Genomic DNA, 17889 nt, shown 5'->3' with positions numbered 1-17889 from the left:
ACATTCAAAATTTTAAATAACTCAGACATTGTCCTCTTACAGTTTAATATTCTGTTTATCACTAGTAAATACCAAGTATTCTTCAATTCTTTCTATTATTTCCATAAGTCAATGCGTGTTTTTCAGCTCTTATGTATTACCAAAAGGCATAGAGTGAGTGGATTGCCACAACGCTTTTCCCCAGGGTGGAAACGGCTAATACAAAAGAACGTAATTGGAGAAATGTATAGGGGGGGGGGGGGCGAGGGAGTGTTGATGTCAGAAACATGTTCATTACATAGAGAGTGATGGGTCCATAGAACACACTGCCTGGGGTGGTGGTCGAAGCAGATGTACTGGAGCCATTTAAAAAACTCTTAAGTAAGCACACGGATGAAAGAAACATGGAGGATGGAAGGGTTAGATTGAACTTAGAGCAGGTTAAAAGGTCAGCACATCATGGGCTGAAGGGTCTGTACTGTGCTGAAGTGCACCTTGACACACCAAATCATCCCTGGTTTTGAAAGTCACACAATTAGTTAATTGGAGATCACCATGTGCAGTCAAGGTGTTTCAATTGATTGTAGTAAAAATACACCTGTATCTAGAAGGGCCAGCTGCTGGAGAGTCAGTATCCTGGTTAAAAGCTACACCATGAAGACAAAAGAATACTCCAAGCAACTCTGTCAAAAGGTTACTGAAACACACAAGTCAGGAAATGGATACAAGACAATTTCCAAGTCACTGAATATCCCTTGGAGTACAGTTAAGTCAATCATCAAGAGATGGAAAGAATATGGCACACACTGTAAATCTGCCTAGAGCAGGCCATCCTCAAAAACTGAGTGACCGTGAAAGAAGGGGACTAGTGAGGGAGGCCACCAAGAGACCTATGTCAACTCTGGAGGAGTTACAAGCTTTAGTGGCTGAGATGGGAGAGACTGCGCAATCAACAACTGTTGCCTGGGTGCTTCACCAGTCGCAGCTTTATGGAAGAGTGACAACGAGAAAGACACTGTTGATAAAAACTCACATAAAATCTTGGCAAGAGTTTGCCAGAAAGCTGGTGGGAGACTCTGAAGTCAGCTGGAAGAAGGTTCTATGGTCTGATGAAATCAAAATTGAGCTTTTTGGTCATCAGACTAAACACTATATTTGGTATAAGCCAGACACTGCATATCATCAAAAACACACCATCACTACCATGAAGCATGGTGGTGGTTGCAACATGCTGTGGGGATGCTTCACTGCAGCTGGCCCTAAAAGGCTTGTGAAGGTAGAGGGTAAAATGAATGCTGCAAAATACAGGGAAATCCTGGAGGAAAACCTGATGCAGTCTGCAAGAGAACTGAGACTTGGGAGAAGATTTGTTTTCCAGCAAGACAATGACCCCAAGCATAAAGCCAAAGCTACAAAAGAATGGCCTAAAACAACAAAGTTAATGTCCTGGAGTGGCCAAGTCAGAGTCCAGATCCAATCGAGAATTTGTGGCTAAACTTGAAAAGTGCTGTTCATTCATGATCCCCATGCAATCTGACAGAGTTTGAGCAGTTTTGTAAAAAAGAATGGGGAAAAATTAGTGTCCAGATGTGCAAAGCTAATAGAGACCTTTCCACACTGACTCAAGGCTGTAATTGCTGCCAAAGGTGCATCTACTAAATACTGCCTTGAATCAATTATACAATCAGTTATTTTGTGTTTTATATTTGTAATAATTTAGATCATTTTGTAGAGATCTGTTTTCACTTTCACACGGAAGAGTCTTTCTCTGTTGATCAGTGTCTAAAAAGCCAGATCAGCCAAAAAACCACTGTGATTCAATGTTGTAAGACAATAAAACACACAAACTTTCAAGGGGGTGAAATCTTTTTATAGGCATTGTATCTTGCATGCACTGTACATACTGCAGATCTTGAAAATCTGAGATAAATATCAGAAAATAGTGGAACTGCCCAGGAGTTTACGTGGTTCCTGCTGAGAGAAACAGAAGAATAATTTGGCGGACTATTATCAGAAATGGATATTAAGATGGAGACACAGGTGGTTGGGTTGGGGATGGGTAGGGAGAAGAAATGGGAGTAAAACGAAGGAAGTCTGTAATGGGGTGGAAGGCAGCCAAGATTAAATAACAAGAAGGAAAACAGTGCAAGGGAAAGGGCAGGATAGATTCCCCGAAAGTGGTGTTGCAGGTAGGTAGGGTGGTGAAGGCAGCTTTTGGCACACCAGCCTTCATCAGTCAGGGCAGTGACGATAGGAGTAGGAATGTCACTTTGCAACTGAATAAAATGTTAATGAGGCCACATTTGGAACACTGTACTCAGTTTTATCAGCCTGCTACAGGAAAGATGCCATTAAGCTAGAAAGAGTGCAAAGGAGATTTACAAGGACTCGAAGGACTGTGTTATAGAGAGAGAGATTCAGCAGGCTAGGGCTTTATAACTTGGAGCACGGGGGAATGAGGGGTGATCTTATAGAGGTGTATAAAATTATGAGGGGCATAGATAGAGTGAATGCACAGAATCTGTTTCCATGGATTGTGTAATCAAGAACTTGAAGATCCAAGGTTAGGGTGAGGGAGGAGAGATTTAATGAGAACATAGAACATAGAATAATACAGCACAGTACAGGCCCTTCGGCCCACAAAAGAACCTGAAGGGTAGCTTTTTTACCAGTATATGGGACATGCTGTCAGAGGAAGTGACTGAGGCAAATACATTAACGACATTTAAAAGAGATTTGAATAAGAATGTGGATAGGAGTGGTTTAGAGTAAGGCATCCCAACCTTTATTTTATGCCATGTGTCCCTACCATTAACCAAGGGGCCCATGGACCCCAGGATAGGAATCCCTGGTTTAGAAGGATATGGGTCAAACATGGGCAATTTAGATGAGCTTAGATAGGCCTGTTAGGTGGCCCTGTTTCAATACTGTATGACTCTAATGAATGTGAGGGTCTGCAAATAGCAACAGTGGAAATTCAAACAACGTGGCCAGAGAAATTCCACACAAAGAAATGACATGTGGGTTGGGATAGATAAAAGGAAAAATTAGTGGGAGGTACAGGGAGAGATAGAAATTTGGAGCAGGCTTTGTATGTTATGGAAAGATATTACAACATAATTTTGAAAGATTACTTTGGGAAAGGGTGAGGCACACAAGACTCATTGTATTAGCCAGCAGTGTCTCTTTGACATTCACTAAAACCATACTAATCCATTATTAGAACACATTGACCTCATTTACCTCAATGAACGGTAATACTTCATTAGTGCGAGTTCCTTCAGTGTCACACAAAAGAGTTAACAACAGATTATTATCTGATGTTAGGTTTTGATTCCCCTGTTTACTGTTTGAATTCTGATTTGGCACAAGTGCTTGGTGTGTTCCCATTAGATTTCCTGTAAATCAAAATATATTTTATCACTTTCTAAAAAAAAACATAAAAAGAGGCAATTAAATGCCAAAGACCTACCACCATGGATGGCACATCAAAAGACTGCATCTGCCGGGGAATCCTCTTGTTGCTCAAACAATAGCAGGCGTAGCACCAGTTACTGACAAATGTTCTTTCCAGTTAGTCGAATAAGCACCTTATCTCTTTTACTGCTATCCACAGAAATCCTGTATCAAATGAAGTCTCAATTGTATTTGTGGTGTGCCATTGTCTGGCACAAGTCTTCTTGGGCACTTCCAGACAGAACTATTGGTATTGAAATCGAATGCATCACTGAAAGGTTTTGAGGCTGTAGTTCAGAATGGTTATGAGGTGTCAAGGCACATTTCAAGCTGGTTATTTGTCAGGGTTCGCTGAATAAAAATGTCACAGCATGGTTTAACTGTCCAATACCTTCTGACAAACCATGATAAAGCACCTGTCTGACTGTGCTTCTGAGCAGACATTTATTGCCAACGCAAACACTGGTGCCATGTAACACTGTTACACTTTACATCAACAAATGCAATGTGCATCACTTGTGAATGATTTGTTGATAAACAATAAATAAACAAAAGCACCCAGGCATTGCAATTTGGTGAATGAAAGGCTGCTGAAAACCATTTTGCTTCTGTGCTTTAGAGTCAAAGATAATGAAACAAACTGCCTTTTCTGGGCCACAGAACCATTTGCACTGGTGAATTTCTGTCAGCTCATAGCTTTTTAAGCGATTTGTCACTTAAGATGGTCTGAATAAGCTCTGGCTCCTTGTCACTAGGCAGAAGGTTTTTCTCTCTGAGCTCCACGAGAAGATTGCTGACCCCTCTCCACTTCTTGACCACGCGGCGTTCCCGCTGCTTGCTGATCTTTATCTGCTGCCTGAGGTAATCCACTTCATCCTGTAGCTGGATTATCTTCCTCTTGGCAACAACAGGATTTGCCAAACAGTAACTGTGCTCTTGGAACACTTCCTTGATGCTGCTGGTTTGGGTACTGGTACTACTACATGTATTTGTGCTAATGTTAGTGTTACTGCCAGAGCTGGTGAAGGACTTGGGTGGGGTTTGTTCGTTACTGATGCCCCCAGAAGTCAGGGGGGACTTTCTGCCTGCTAATTTCTTCAAAACAAAAAGAAAAAGAAGAAGAATTACTATTAGTACTTCATGCCACTTAAAAAATTTCTTCCCCTCAGGCCATTAATCTGATCAACCTTTCTAGTTAGCTCCCACCCACCCTCTCTAATTTAGTACCTCAGACGCTGCAACACACTTTAAACATTTTAAACTGCTTATTATAAACATGGTTGCAATGTAAATGCATGCTAGTATTTATGTATTTACCCACATTTTTATTCCAAATCCTTAGTTTAACCTTTAACTTATTTTTATATAATCCTTTATAATTGTTGAATGTTGCTCTTTGTTGCTTCTCAAGTCAACTCACTGCAGCAAATTCCTACTATATGCACATATCAATAGCTAGGGCAACTTTTGCACAGTACTTCCATAATTTTATGTATTGCGCTGTACTGCTGCTGTAAAAAAAACATTCATTACATTTGTCACTGATCATAAACCTGATTCTGATATGGGTCTCTTTTGTGGAGAGAGTGGGAAGGGGGCAGGGACAGGTTGGGAAAAGGGGAAGAGAGAGGAGGCACCAGAGAGACATTCTATAATGTTCAAATCAATTGCTTGGAATCAAATTGCTTTGCCTGGTGTCTCAGAGCTGGGTGTATCTGGCACCTTTTCCACACACCCTGCACTGGCATTCCTTCTCTGCCACCTGTCCCAACCCCCTCTTGTGGCACTCCAACCTCACTATTCCCAACATTCTTTGCTCTAGCCAGATTTACAAACTTTCTCTCCACTCCATCCCAACCCTTCTGCATCTTAATACTAACCTGACGTACTGCTCATGTGCTTCTAACCTGAAATGTTAATTCTCGCTTTCCACAGAAGCTGCTTGACCTTCTGAGTGTTTTTCAGAATTTTCTGATCACATTTCCAATTTCCACTCTTTTGACTTCTTAATCCTACTTGTGACAGGCAGGTAACCATGGGTTGGGGTTGACAAAGAAAAGATTAAAGATGTCACATGTGCTTTGAAATATACATTGATTTATGCCAAATCAAATCAGCCAGGATTTGCTGGGCAGCTCGTAAGCACCGCCATGCTTCTGGTGCTAACTAACTTCGGATGCGGGAGGAAACTGGAACACCTGGCGAGAACGTTCAGCTCCTTACAGGCAAAGGCGAGAAACAAAACCTGATCTCACAACTAACACTGTAAAAGAAAGTGCTAACCACTACACTACCACACATAGGAAGTGGAGCAATAGAAGAAATGGATGGAGAAGTCGACAGGAGCGTAGAGAGGTGGAAGAGATAGAGAAGGCAGCAATAAAGGAGAGAAAGCACGAGTCAGCAGCTTTTACAATGATAACGAGTGTGACACTGAAAAAACTGAACTAAGTTAAAACTTGTTTTGGTGTTTCAATGACTCTCTATTAACTCCCTTTCTTTGTAGTCTCTATAATCTGCTTTCTCTCAGCATTTTCATACTACCTTTGACATCCTGTACTTGGTTCCTTTTACAAAAGCAGTAAGTTTTGCTAATAAGACACAAGGAAAACATTATTTCTGTAACATTAAACTTTTCAGAAATCAGTACTGATGCCAATAATTTAAAAAAATTAAATTGATGATAATTTCAATTTTAAAAATGTATTGAGATGTCTGTCATTGATCTCACTAAACACATAAATTTATTATGCAGTTTGATAGGGTAGATGTGAAATTGATAATTCCCTTGGCTGGGAGTCGAAATGATTAGCTTATCAAGAGAGTAGAAGACAGACCAGTGAAGCCTTGAATTTTCATATGCAAGAGAGTTGAGGTTCAATTACTATTTTCTGGACAGACCAATAGATCTTAATGCTAATAAAATCAAGGAATATGGGATTTAAACAGAGCGTGGTACAGAGCTTAAAGGTTATTGGAGTATAAAAGTTGCATTGTTTGCTGTGTAACCAAAACTATGTAGTCAGTTTTGATGTAGATTATGTAGTCTGAGTTTGCTATTTGCTATGCATGTATCCAATTTAGTAGGAGAATGAAATCTTAAGAATGTAGAAGACAATGGTGTGTTAATGAGAGGTAGCTAAGAGATGTAGATTATGTAGTCCCTAATGCTATGCATGTATCCAATTTAGTAGGAGAATGAAATCTTAAGAATTTGGAAGACAATGGTGTGTTAATGAGGGGTAGTTAAGAGATGTAGATTAGAACATGATTAAGTCAATGGGTAGAAACAATAGTGGCGGATGTACTTGTGATACGCAACTGTAGACCGATTGGATATGCTAATGCAACTAAACCAGGAGATTGCTATAAAAAAAATGCTATGTACAAGGATCGGTGGGCAATCAGCGACTAGCTCAATGACTGTCTCAGCTTTGATTTGCAAATTAAAGTTTAATACTTCTTGAAGAAGAATCTTCTGCGTCTCCTGGTCGTTTGTGGGGCACGAGAAACCATGACAAGGTCAGCCATGATCTTTACTGAATGGAGCTGGAGTTTGGGGTCAATACTGAAGGTCAGAGCCCGAAGGCTGATTGGCCATTTGGAAGTCAAAACCCAATTACTGAAGCCTGGAGGTGTGATTGTGTATGTCTGGAAGTGGGCAGGAAGAAAGGGTCCTTTAAAAATGTTTTTATGGAGATGCAGTGTGGAATAGGCCCTTCTGGCCCCTTGAGCCACACTGCCCAGCAATCCCTGATTTAATTAGTTATGCCTGTTATGCCACTGATGTTTAGGGCAGCAATGAATGTCCTAACCCCTGATTTATCCATAGCCTAATCATGAGACAATTTACAATGGCCAATTAACCTACCAACCAGCACGTCTTTGGAATGTGGGAGGAAACCAGAGCACCTGGAGGAAAACCATGCATTCATGGGGAGAACATACAGATTCCTTACAGGCAGCAGCAGGAATTGAACCCAAGTCACTGGTACTGTAAAGCATCATGCTAACCACTACACTACCGTGCCTTGGTTTCATATTGCTGTTTTGATGCTTGTTGTGTTCTAATCTGTGTTGCTCTGCCAAGCATTGTGGACACGCTATGTTGGTGCACAAATATGTGGTGACATTTGCGTTTGCCCCCAATACATTCCTAGGTGTGTTGGTTGTTAATGCAAACACCACAATTCACTGTATGTTTTGATGTACATGCAAAAAATGAATCTGAATCTGAATGGCAGAGGGGCTGAGGTTCCTGTTTCTGCTTGTTATGTCCTTGAGCCTGAAATGTAGTTCTAGTAAACCGAGTCAGAAGTGGATACGAAAAGTTAATGGAATATTTGTTGGCTTAAGAAAAATCTAATAAGGTTACTCCCATTTCTCAGCTCTCAGTCCACTGGTTTGTAGATTACAAATACTCACCTACATGTTCAGACTTTCTTTAATTGAATAGGAGCCCCTCCAACACCCTTTTATAGTGGCAACTTTCAAACCCATACTATCCTTTGGGTGATTTTTTTTTACCCTCAACCCTTAGATCTATATTCTCTGGTTATCAACTTTCCTATTAAAATGATCTCACTTCAGCTCCGCTTCTTCCAAAGAATTGCAAAGTTCATGACATAAATTATTAAGTTGCAAATTTAGCATACACACCGAAAGTGAGACCATATCCCAGTGCTGCCTGGGATCAGTTAGAGATCAGAACACCTGTGCAACCCCTCTCTTACTTTTTGAATATGTGGAGGGAAATCAAATATTGTAGGGACGGCATCTTCTCGCAAGCGTCTGGTCTGTCCTGTCCGGTCAAAGCAGGTTTGCTCAAAATGTTTGGAGCAAAGGAAAGTGTGTTTGCTTGGCTTGAAGTTTTCCCGCCGAACAAGTTGTATCCACTCCATCCGTCTCCTGGGGTTAGAGGGAAACCTTAATAATAAAAAGTAAAAAGTTATCTTACTGGGAACTGTAGACCTAAATTTCGGGAAAGATTTTAAAAAATGCAATTTCTTAGAAATACTGAAAGGGAGAAAAATAAACAACCATGATAGGGTGGCACAGACACTGGAGCTGTATCTTACAGCACCAGAGACCCCGTTCATTGCTAAGCTCAGGCGCTGTCTGTGTGGAGATTGCACGTTCTCCCTGTGACTGTGTAGCTTTTTCCAATGTGCTCCAGTTTCCTACCACACCTCAAAGTCCATAAGACCGAGGAACAGAATTAGGCCATTTGGTCCATCGAGCCTGCCCCCCCATTCAATCATGGCTGATCCTTCCCCCCCCCCCAGCCCCACTCCCCGTTACCTTTGTTATGTGTCTAATCAAGAACCTATCAAGCTCTGCCTTAAATGCACCCAACAACCTGGCCTCCACAGATGCCTGTGGTATCAAATTCACAACCTATTGACTAAATAAATTTCTCCGTATCTGTTTTAAATGGACATCCCTTGACCCTGAAGTTGTACCCTCGTCCTAGACTCCCCCACCATGGGAAACATCATTTCTACATCTACTCTGTCTAGGCCTTTCAACATTTGAAAGGTTTCAATGAGATTCCCCCTCACCCTTCTAAATTCCAGTGAGTACAGACCCAGAGCCATCAAATGTTCCTCATATGATAACTCTTTCATTCCCGGAATCACCCTTGTGAACCTCCTCTGAACCCTCTCCAAAGCCAGCACATCTTTTCTTAGATGTGAAGCCCAGAACTGTTCACAATACTCAGGTGCTATAAAGACTCAGCATCACACCCCTGCTCTTGTAGTCTAGACCTCTTGAAATGAATGCTAACATTGAATTTGCCTTCCTCATCATTGACTCGACCTTTAGGTTGTTCTGCACAAGGACACCCAAGTCACTTTGCATCTCAAGAGTTTTGGATTTTCTCCCCATTTAGAAAATAGTCTGTACCTTTATTTTTACTACCAGGTGCATGACCATGCATTTTCCAATATTGTATTTCATTTGCCACTTCCTTGCCCATTCTCCTAATCTAAGTTCTTCTGCAGCCTCCTGTTTCCTCAATACTACCTGATCCTCCACCAATCTTCATATCATCTGCAAACTTGGCAACAAAGCCATCTATTCCATCATCTAAATTATGGACATACAATATAAAAGAAGTGGTCCCAACACCAACCCCTGCGGAACACAACTAGTCACTGGCAGCCAACCAGAAAAGGAGCCTTTTCTTCTCACTCATTGCCTTCTACCAATCAGCCAATGCTCTAACCATGTCAGTAATTTTCCTTTAATACCATGGTCTCTTAACTTGATAAGCAGCCTCATGTGTGACACCTTGTCAAAGGCCTTCTGAAAGTCCAAATATATAATGTTCATTGCATCCCTTTTATCTATCTTACTTGTAAACTCCTCAAAGAATTCCAACAGGTTGATCAGGCAAGATTTTCCCTTGAGGAAACCATGCTGACTTTGTCCTATCTTGTCCTGTTCCATCAATAATTGACTCCAACATCTTCCCAACTACTGAGGTCAAGCTAACTGGTCTATAATTTCCTTTCTGCTGCCTTCCTCCTTTCTTAAAGAGTAGAATGATATTTGTAATTTTCCAGTCCTCTGGCACTATGCCCAAGTCTAATGGTCTTTGAAAGATTATTACTAATGCCTTATTAATCTCTACCACTACTTCTTTCAGAACCCTAGGGTGCAGTTCATCTGGTCTGGGTGACTTGTGTACCCTTAGGTCTTTAAGCTTTCTGAGCACCTTCTCTCTTGTAATAGTAACTGCACTCACTTCTCTTCCCTCACACCCTGTCTCCTCAGGGTTAATTTACCTTAAGCTCCCCAATTGCCTCCAGTTCATTACACAACACCCAAACCAGTATAGCTGATCCCCAGTAGGGTCAACGACAAACTGCTCTAAAAAGCCATCTTGCAGGCATTCAACAAACTCACTCCCTTGAAATCCATTACCAACGTGATTTTCCCATTACTGACCTGCATGTTTAAATCTCCCATGACTATCATAATATTGCCCTTATAACACAGCTTTCTGATTTCCTGTTGTAAACTGTGGTCCATATCCCACCTATTGTAGGGAGGCCTGTATATAACTGCCATCAGGGTCCATTTACTCTTGCAGTTTTTTAACTCAACCCACAAGGATTCAACATCTTCCGATCCTATATCACATCTTTTTACTTATTTAATGCCATTCCTTACCAGCAGAGCCACATCACCCCCTCTGCCTACCTTCCTAACCCTCAGATACAATGTGTAACCATGGACATTCAGCTCCCAACTACAACCAACCTTCAGCTACAATCCAGTGATGGCCACAACATCATACCTGACAAAACTGCAACAAGGTAATCCACCTTATTTCTTATACAGTCTGTGCATTGAGATATAACACTGTATTTGCTACCCTTTTTGATTCTGCCTCCTTTATGCACTGATACTCAATCCGCTGGCTGCAATTATGTCTTATTATCTGCCTGCCCTTTCTAACAGTCTGACTGAAGGCTATCTTTGCTTTTTTTTAAGCTATCCATCCTATCCTGAGTCCCTTCACTCCAGTTCCCACCCCCCTGCCAAATTAGTTTAAACACTCCTCAACAGCTCTAACAAACCTGTCCATAAGAATATTGGTCACCATCACTTTTGAACATATCTCCCCCAGAAGAGATCCCAATGATCCAAGAACCTGAAGCCCTGTCCCCTGAACCAGCTTCTCAGCCATGCATTAATTTGTCAAATCATTCTATGTCTACCCTCACTGGCATGTGGCACAGGTAGCAATCTAGAAATTACTACCCGTGAGGTCCTGCAACTCAGCTTTCTACCTAGTTCTCTAAATTCTCTCTTTAGGACCTTTTTGCTTTTTCTTCCTAAGTCATTGGTACCAATATGTATCAAGACATCTGGCTGCTCTCCCTTCCCCTCCAAAATGTTGTGGATGAGATCTGAGACATCCCTAACCCCGGCACCTGGGAGGCAACATACCATTTGGGTGTCCCGTTCACATCCACAGAATCTCTTGTCTGTTCCCCTGACTACTGAGTCCCCTATCACTACTGCTCCCCTCTTCTCCCTTTTTCCTTTCTCCACCACAAAACTATGCTCAGTCCCAGTAACCCGGTCTCCATGGCGTTCCCCTGGGAGACCATCCCCCTCAACAATATCCAAATTAGTATACCTATTATTCAGGGGAATAGCCACTAGGGTGCTCTGCTCTAACTGCCTGTTTCCATTTCTCCTGACAGTCACCCAGCTACTCGCCCCCTGCAACTTCGGGGTATACAAATACTCTGATCAATTATCTCCTCACTCTCCCGTACAAGCCAAAGGTCAACCACCTGCTGCTCCAGATCCCCAACATGGTCTTCAAGGAGCTGCAGCCAGATGCTCTTCATGCAGATAAGGTTCCCTGTGAGACTCGGGGTCTCCCGGGACTCCACATCTGGCATAAAGAACAGATAACAGCCATTTACTACACTAGGTACAGTACGAGAAAAAAAAGGGAACCTCAATGAAAGCTTATCCAGAAACAATGCCTCTTTTGAACTGAAGCCTTTGAGCCAAAACCTGACACTCCTCCTCTCACCACTGGCCTACTCACAACAATGGCCCCTTCTGTACTTTTAAACAAGCGTCGCCAACCTGTGAGAAACCTTGTGCTGTGGCCACTGATTGGGCTGCTGGATATGGGTTGTTAGATTAGCTGCCCTTTGTAAACTGCCTGTACTGTCAGATCCTGATGCCTTTGCAATCCAAAAGTTATTTGGAAGTCAAGAATGAGGCATAAAACTCGTGGCTTACGGCCGTATCAAGTGTTTCAAGAGCAGAGAATCAAAGGAAAGATCAGAGTAGAAAGTAGTCATGGTCTCCTCATACCCAACTACAACAGAATACAGTCGGCCCTGCTTATAAGCGAGGCATTGGTTCCGGGACCCCTTGTGGATACCAAAAAATGCAGATGCTCAAGTCCCTTATTCAACCTGTCTCAATTCGGTGGACCTTAGGACCCAGCAGAACCCTAGACCTTATTTAACCTTTCTCAGTGTGGTGGACATTAGGACCCGACGGCGGAGCTCTGAATCTGCAGTGTTTCTGTTCACAAAAATAATCACGATCACAATTGAAAATAAAGTGGAAATAATGAAGAGGTAAAACGCCATTGGTCATTGGAAAAGCGTTAGGCTACAGTCGGTCAAAGATCGGAACAATTTTAAAGGATAAAGTGAGAAAGGCCCTGCCCTGATGAAAGCTACAATAAGCAACACAATGGTTTAATTATTGGGTTTTGGGTTTTTGATCCTCCACATCAACCAGGCACGGATGGAGAGCGCACTCAGGAGCGATCTGTCACTGGATCAAACTCGGGAACTTCAGTTCCCAAGCCCGGCGCTGAAACGTATGTTTTAAGTTTTTTATATGCACAGAAAGGTAAAATATATACGACAAATGTTTGACTAACTGATGCTAAATAATACCGGATGTACCTGTTCCGACTTACTTAATAAGAGAACTTCCGATTTTTTTCCGATCCCGATCCACGATAACCTACGCACATCCTGCTGTATACTTTAAATCATCTCTAGATTACTTATAATACCTAATATAATGTAAATGCTATGTAAAATAGTTGTTATACTGCATTGTTTAGGGAATAATGACAAGAAAAAAAAGTCTGTACGTGCTTGAACAACAAGTGCTGGACAGAGAACTTCCAGGTTTTCTCGATCTGCGGTTGGTTGAATTCACGCATATGGAACTTGTGGATAAGGAAGGCCGACTGTATTCCATTGTAACAGTTAAACAATAGGATAGGCAAGTTCAAGTAATTTGACACGTCACTGAAACCAAGAAGTTTCCAGAAAAATACAGAGGTAACTGCACCACAACCACCGGAAAATTCACTGAACAATTACATGTATGTAGGTGATTACATAAAAATACATGCAAGCATAGGAAAGTTAAGCTAAAAGGGAAGTAACAATTATACAGTCCAATCCAACGTTAATGTAAGCGAGTGGTAGAATCTATGGTGAGTCGATTTTACAGATCGACAGATAGAAACATAGAAAACCTACAGCATAATACACAGGCCCTTTGGTCCACAATGCTGTGCCGAACATGTCCTTAACTTAGAAATTACCTAGGGTTACCCATAGCCCTCTATTTTTCTGGAATCCATGTATCTATCCAGTAGTCTCTCAAAAGACCCTATCCGTTGCCGGCGGCCCATTCCACCCACTCACCACTCTCTGCATAAAAAAAACTTACCCCTGACATCTCCTCTGTACCTACTTCCAAGCACCTTAGAACTGTGCCCTCTCGTGCTAGCCATTTCAGCCCTGGGAAAAAGCCTCTGACTATCCACACAATCAATGCTTCTCATCATCTTCTACATCTCTATCAGGTCACCTCTCGTGTACCATGGAAAGCATACTGACTGGTTGCATCACTGTCTGGAATGGAGTGCTGGGGGGCAGAGGGAATTGTGCTGCGTAGTCCCCAAATATCGCCACAGTTTTGGCACCAACATGGCATGGCTGCAACTTATTAACCCCAAATGCATGTGGGAGGATGCTGGAACACTTGGAGAAACCCATGCAGCCATGGGGAGAACGTATAAACTCCTTACAGATAGTGGCGGGTATCAAACCCCGTTCTTACAGCTAGCGCTGTAAAACATTGTGCTAACTGTTACACTACCATGCCACCCTGATCCCACTTATTATATATTAATGATATTTTATTTACATATTAATACATTAATAATGGAATTAAACCACCACAATGTGCTAAGATTACTTTGTAAGATAATTCATATTTTATTGTTCTAATGACATATTGTTCTAGATTATTTAATATATTGAAATGTTGTTATACACCTTGGGGATATTTCTGTAATTTTTTTGAGGTACCGTGAACTATTAACTATTTAAAGTAAAAGGTTCTAGCACTTGACTAGGTAAAATCATAAGTAGTTGTGGTTCAAAGATTTTACTGCAGGCAAGATTGCAGTCATAAACTTTGTACATAACGTGGATAGATTTTAATAACTTACAAATAGTAAAAGATTACAACAGTGGAGTTCGAAGTGATGCAGAAAATAATCAAACAGCCAGTGGAATGGTGGTCTTTATATTTTAAAGGAATGGAGCATCAAGAGTGTAGAGGTTAACTAGAAGTATACAAAGCCTTGACAGATCATCCAAACTACTTTAGGGTAGATAAAGTGGCCTTACCTGAACTGCAGTGTAAATTTACCAGAATGACTAAAAGGATCATATTATTAGGAGAGATCACACAAACTGAGCTTGTGGATTCTGCATATTAGAAAAGTAAGAGTGACTTGGACAAACTTTTTAAATACAAGAATTTATCAGGTAATCTGGGGAATCTGGGAAGCTGGCTGGACTTCAACACTCCTCTCTCCTCCTCGAACCTTACCCCCTCTGAATGCACTGTCCTTCAGTCTCCCCACACCAATCCCAACCTTACCATCAAACTCGCAGACAATGGAGTTGCTGTTGCAGTGTGGCGAACTGACATCTACTTTGCAGAGGCCAGGCGGCAACTCTCAGACACCTCCTCTTCCTTACCCCTTGAAAAGATCACCACTCCAGACCATCAGAAGATTGACTCTGACACTTTCACTAACCTCATTAACGCTGAAGGACTCCCACTCACTGCCACCAAACTCACAGTTCTCTTACCCTGTTTCTACCTCCTACCCAAGATTCACAAACATGACTGTCCAGGTATGCCTGTTGTCTCTGCCTGCTCGTGCCCACAAACCTCGACTCTATTCTATCCCCCTTGGTTCCGTCCCTTCCCACCTACATCTGTGACACTTCACATGCTCTCGATCCCTTCAACAACTTTCCTAGCCCTGACTGCCTCATTTTCACCATGGATGTCCAGTCCCTATAAACTTCTATCCTCTGTCAAGAAGGCCTTAAAGCTCTTTGTTTCTTTCCCAACAAAAGACCCAACCAGTTCCCCTCCACTACTACCCTTCTCCATCTGCAAGAATTGGTCCTCACCCTCAACAATTTTTTCTTCAGCTCCTTCTACTTTCTACAAACTCAAGGGCTAGCCATGGCTACTCCCACAGACCCCAGCTGTGCCTGCCCTTTCACTGGCTACATCGAACAGTCCATGTTCCAAGCTCTCCAACTCTTATGCAATGCATCGGTGCTGCTTCATGCACCCTTGCTAAGCTCATCAGCTTCATCAACTTTGCCTCCAACTTCCCTTGATCCATTTCTGACACCCCCACTCCTTTCTTGATCTCTGTTTCCATCTCAGGAGACAAACAGTCTACTGACATCATTCATAAAACTACTGATTCCCATGGCTATCCTGACTAAATCTCTCCCAACCCTTTCCCTGTAAAAATGCTATTCTCTTTGCTCTGTTATGAGTGATGAACAGATCTGATGGACAATGGGGTACAGAGTTAACCATTCCCCTCCTGAGAAACACTAACTATTACTGTTGCTATGCTGACCATGAGAAAGAGAGACGGAAAAACGAGCAAGAACATCGGCGACAGATAAGAGAGAGGGGGAAATTGCTGATTAACTGTATTGTGACTCCTTTTTGAATTATTTATTGTTTCGCTGCAAGGACAATAGTTTGCTCATAAACATTCCTCAGTGGACTGAAGGAGTGGCCTTATTTGATGGACACAGTCATTCAGGAGTGATGGATAGCTGAGTCCCCGTGAGTAGGGATAAAAAGACAGGTCTGGAGAGACACCCTCTAGACACGCCAGTGGACACTGATTGAGTGTTGGAACCCACAAGAAAGGTGGGGGCTTCGGAGACCGAACTAGGAGATCGGTCAGTAAAGCTCACAGTGTTAAAGCAGGGCCTGTGGGGACGTGTGTGTGTCCACTCATGCCAGAGTGACGAGTCCACCACAGAAGAACGGAGAGGTCATAACTGAATGACCACACCGATACGACGGATTAAGAAAGCAAAGGAAGGTTTGCCTGACTGTAGCTGTTACATCTCGCTCGCTCGCTCTCTCTCTCTCTCTCTCTCCAACGATTACAATACAACAACCATAACTACATCAGCACTCATGAACTGAACTGAACTTTATATTCTATGACAATTTATTTACCCCTAGACATCGATAGAGCTTGTTTATTATTGATTATTATTATTCCTACACTTTTAGGTTTATTACTGCTAACTTGTTTTATATGTATATTTGCATCATTGAGATGGTTTTGCTTATTTTTATTAATAAACACCTTTAGTACAGTACCACCAGACTCCAACGAATTCTTCTTGCTCTGCTGGTTGGACACCCAGTTACGGGGTATGTAACAAATTTGGGGCTCATCCGGGATTTGATTACCAAATTAGGGGGCCAGTGAATCGGGATAAAAGTCCCTAATCTGATCTGGTTGTGAGATTAAACAGACAGGAAACCAACAGAGATGGACATTGTCAAATTTTTAAAAGACCCAACTGCAGGGGCATTAGAGGTTGCCAGGAAGGCTGAATTGGTGATTGTTGCAAAATGATTAGAGCTCCCAGAGGTGAAATCGTCGATGAGAAAGGTGGATATACAGAGATAAATAGTTATGCATTATGTATCCAAGGGTGTGTTCACACCAGATGTATTGGACCTGTTCCCTGAGAGGAAACCAGCCAAGGGGGCGGTTCAGTTAGAGATAGAAAAATTAAGGTTGGTTGAGAAGGAGAAGAAGAGGCAGCATGAACTTCAGACGAGGCAGCTGGAAGCAGAGAGAGAAGCTGCAGGGCGAAGAGAGGATGCTGTGAGGTGAAAAGAGGAAGCTGAATGGAGGAGAGAGGAGGAAGAAAGGAAAGCTGAAAGGCAGATGGAGGAAAGGGAGAAAGAGAGGCAGCATGCGCTGGAAATAGAGAGGTTAAAGGTACAGCAGGGAAGAGACCGGGCGGCAGACCCAAATGAGGGGTTCAAGATTAGTCGGGAGATCCAGTTGGTACCTCCATTCGAGGAGATGGATGTTGATAAGTTCTTCCTCCATTTTGAGAAAGTGGCTGTGAATCAGAACTGGCCTGAGAGAAAATGGGCTGTTCTGGTACAGAGCATACTAAGGGGGAAGGCTCAGCAAGCGTATTCGGCATTGTTCATGGATGAGTCTAGGGATTATGAGGAAGTAAAAAGGGCTGTACTGAGGAGTACAGGAGATCGGTCAGTAAAGCTCACGGTGTTAAAGCAGGGCCAGTGGGGACTTGTGTGTATGTCCACTCATGCCAGAGTGACGAGTCCACCGCAGAAGAACGGTCTAGCAGAAGGACTGAGAGGTCATAACTGAATTACCACACCGATACGATGGATTAAGAAAGCAAAGGAAGGTTTGCCTGACTGTAGCTGTTACATCTCGCTCGCTCGCTCTCTCTCTTTCTCTCCAACGATTACAATACAACAACCACAACTACATCAGCACTCATGAACTGAACTGAACTTTATACTTTTCTATCA

The 17889-nt window shown here is 42.3% G+C and overlaps 1 protein-coding gene across 7 annotated transcripts in view; it reads right to left on the bottom strand.

Annotated features, from left to right (window-relative positions):
- The window catches only part of LOC140732378 (THAP domain-containing protein 2-like), a 35271-nt gene that overhangs the window by 5863 nt on the left and 11519 nt on the right, over positions 1-17889 (bottom strand). Inside the window, exons 2-4 of one of the 7 annotated variants that reach the window (XR_012100059.1) lie at positions 8169-8361; positions 3223-4530; positions 1836-1950 (exon numbers count right to left, since the gene is read on the bottom strand). Coding sequence is in view for 1 of the 7 variants with exons in the window: in XM_073054944.1 (XP_072911045.1) it covers positions 4126-4530; positions 8169-8361 (598 nt within the window). In the remaining 6 variants the exon portion in view is untranslated. Of the gene's footprint in view, positions 1-1835; positions 4531-8168; positions 8362-17889 lie in introns of those variants that run through there. The other 6 variants (XR_012100057.1, XR_012100058.1, XR_012100062.1 and 3 more) reach the window with 6 other exon arrangements.

The sequence above is a fragment of the Hemitrygon akajei genome, chromosome 8 (assembly GCF_048418815.1).
Source record: "Hemitrygon akajei chromosome 8, sHemAka1.3, whole genome shotgun sequence".
NCBI classification, from domain to species: domain Eukaryota; kingdom Metazoa; phylum Chordata; class Chondrichthyes; order Myliobatiformes; family Dasyatidae; genus Hemitrygon; species Hemitrygon akajei.
The sequence above is the reverse complement of the archived record's forward strand: the minus strand, read 5'-3'. Positions and strand labels throughout refer to the sequence as shown.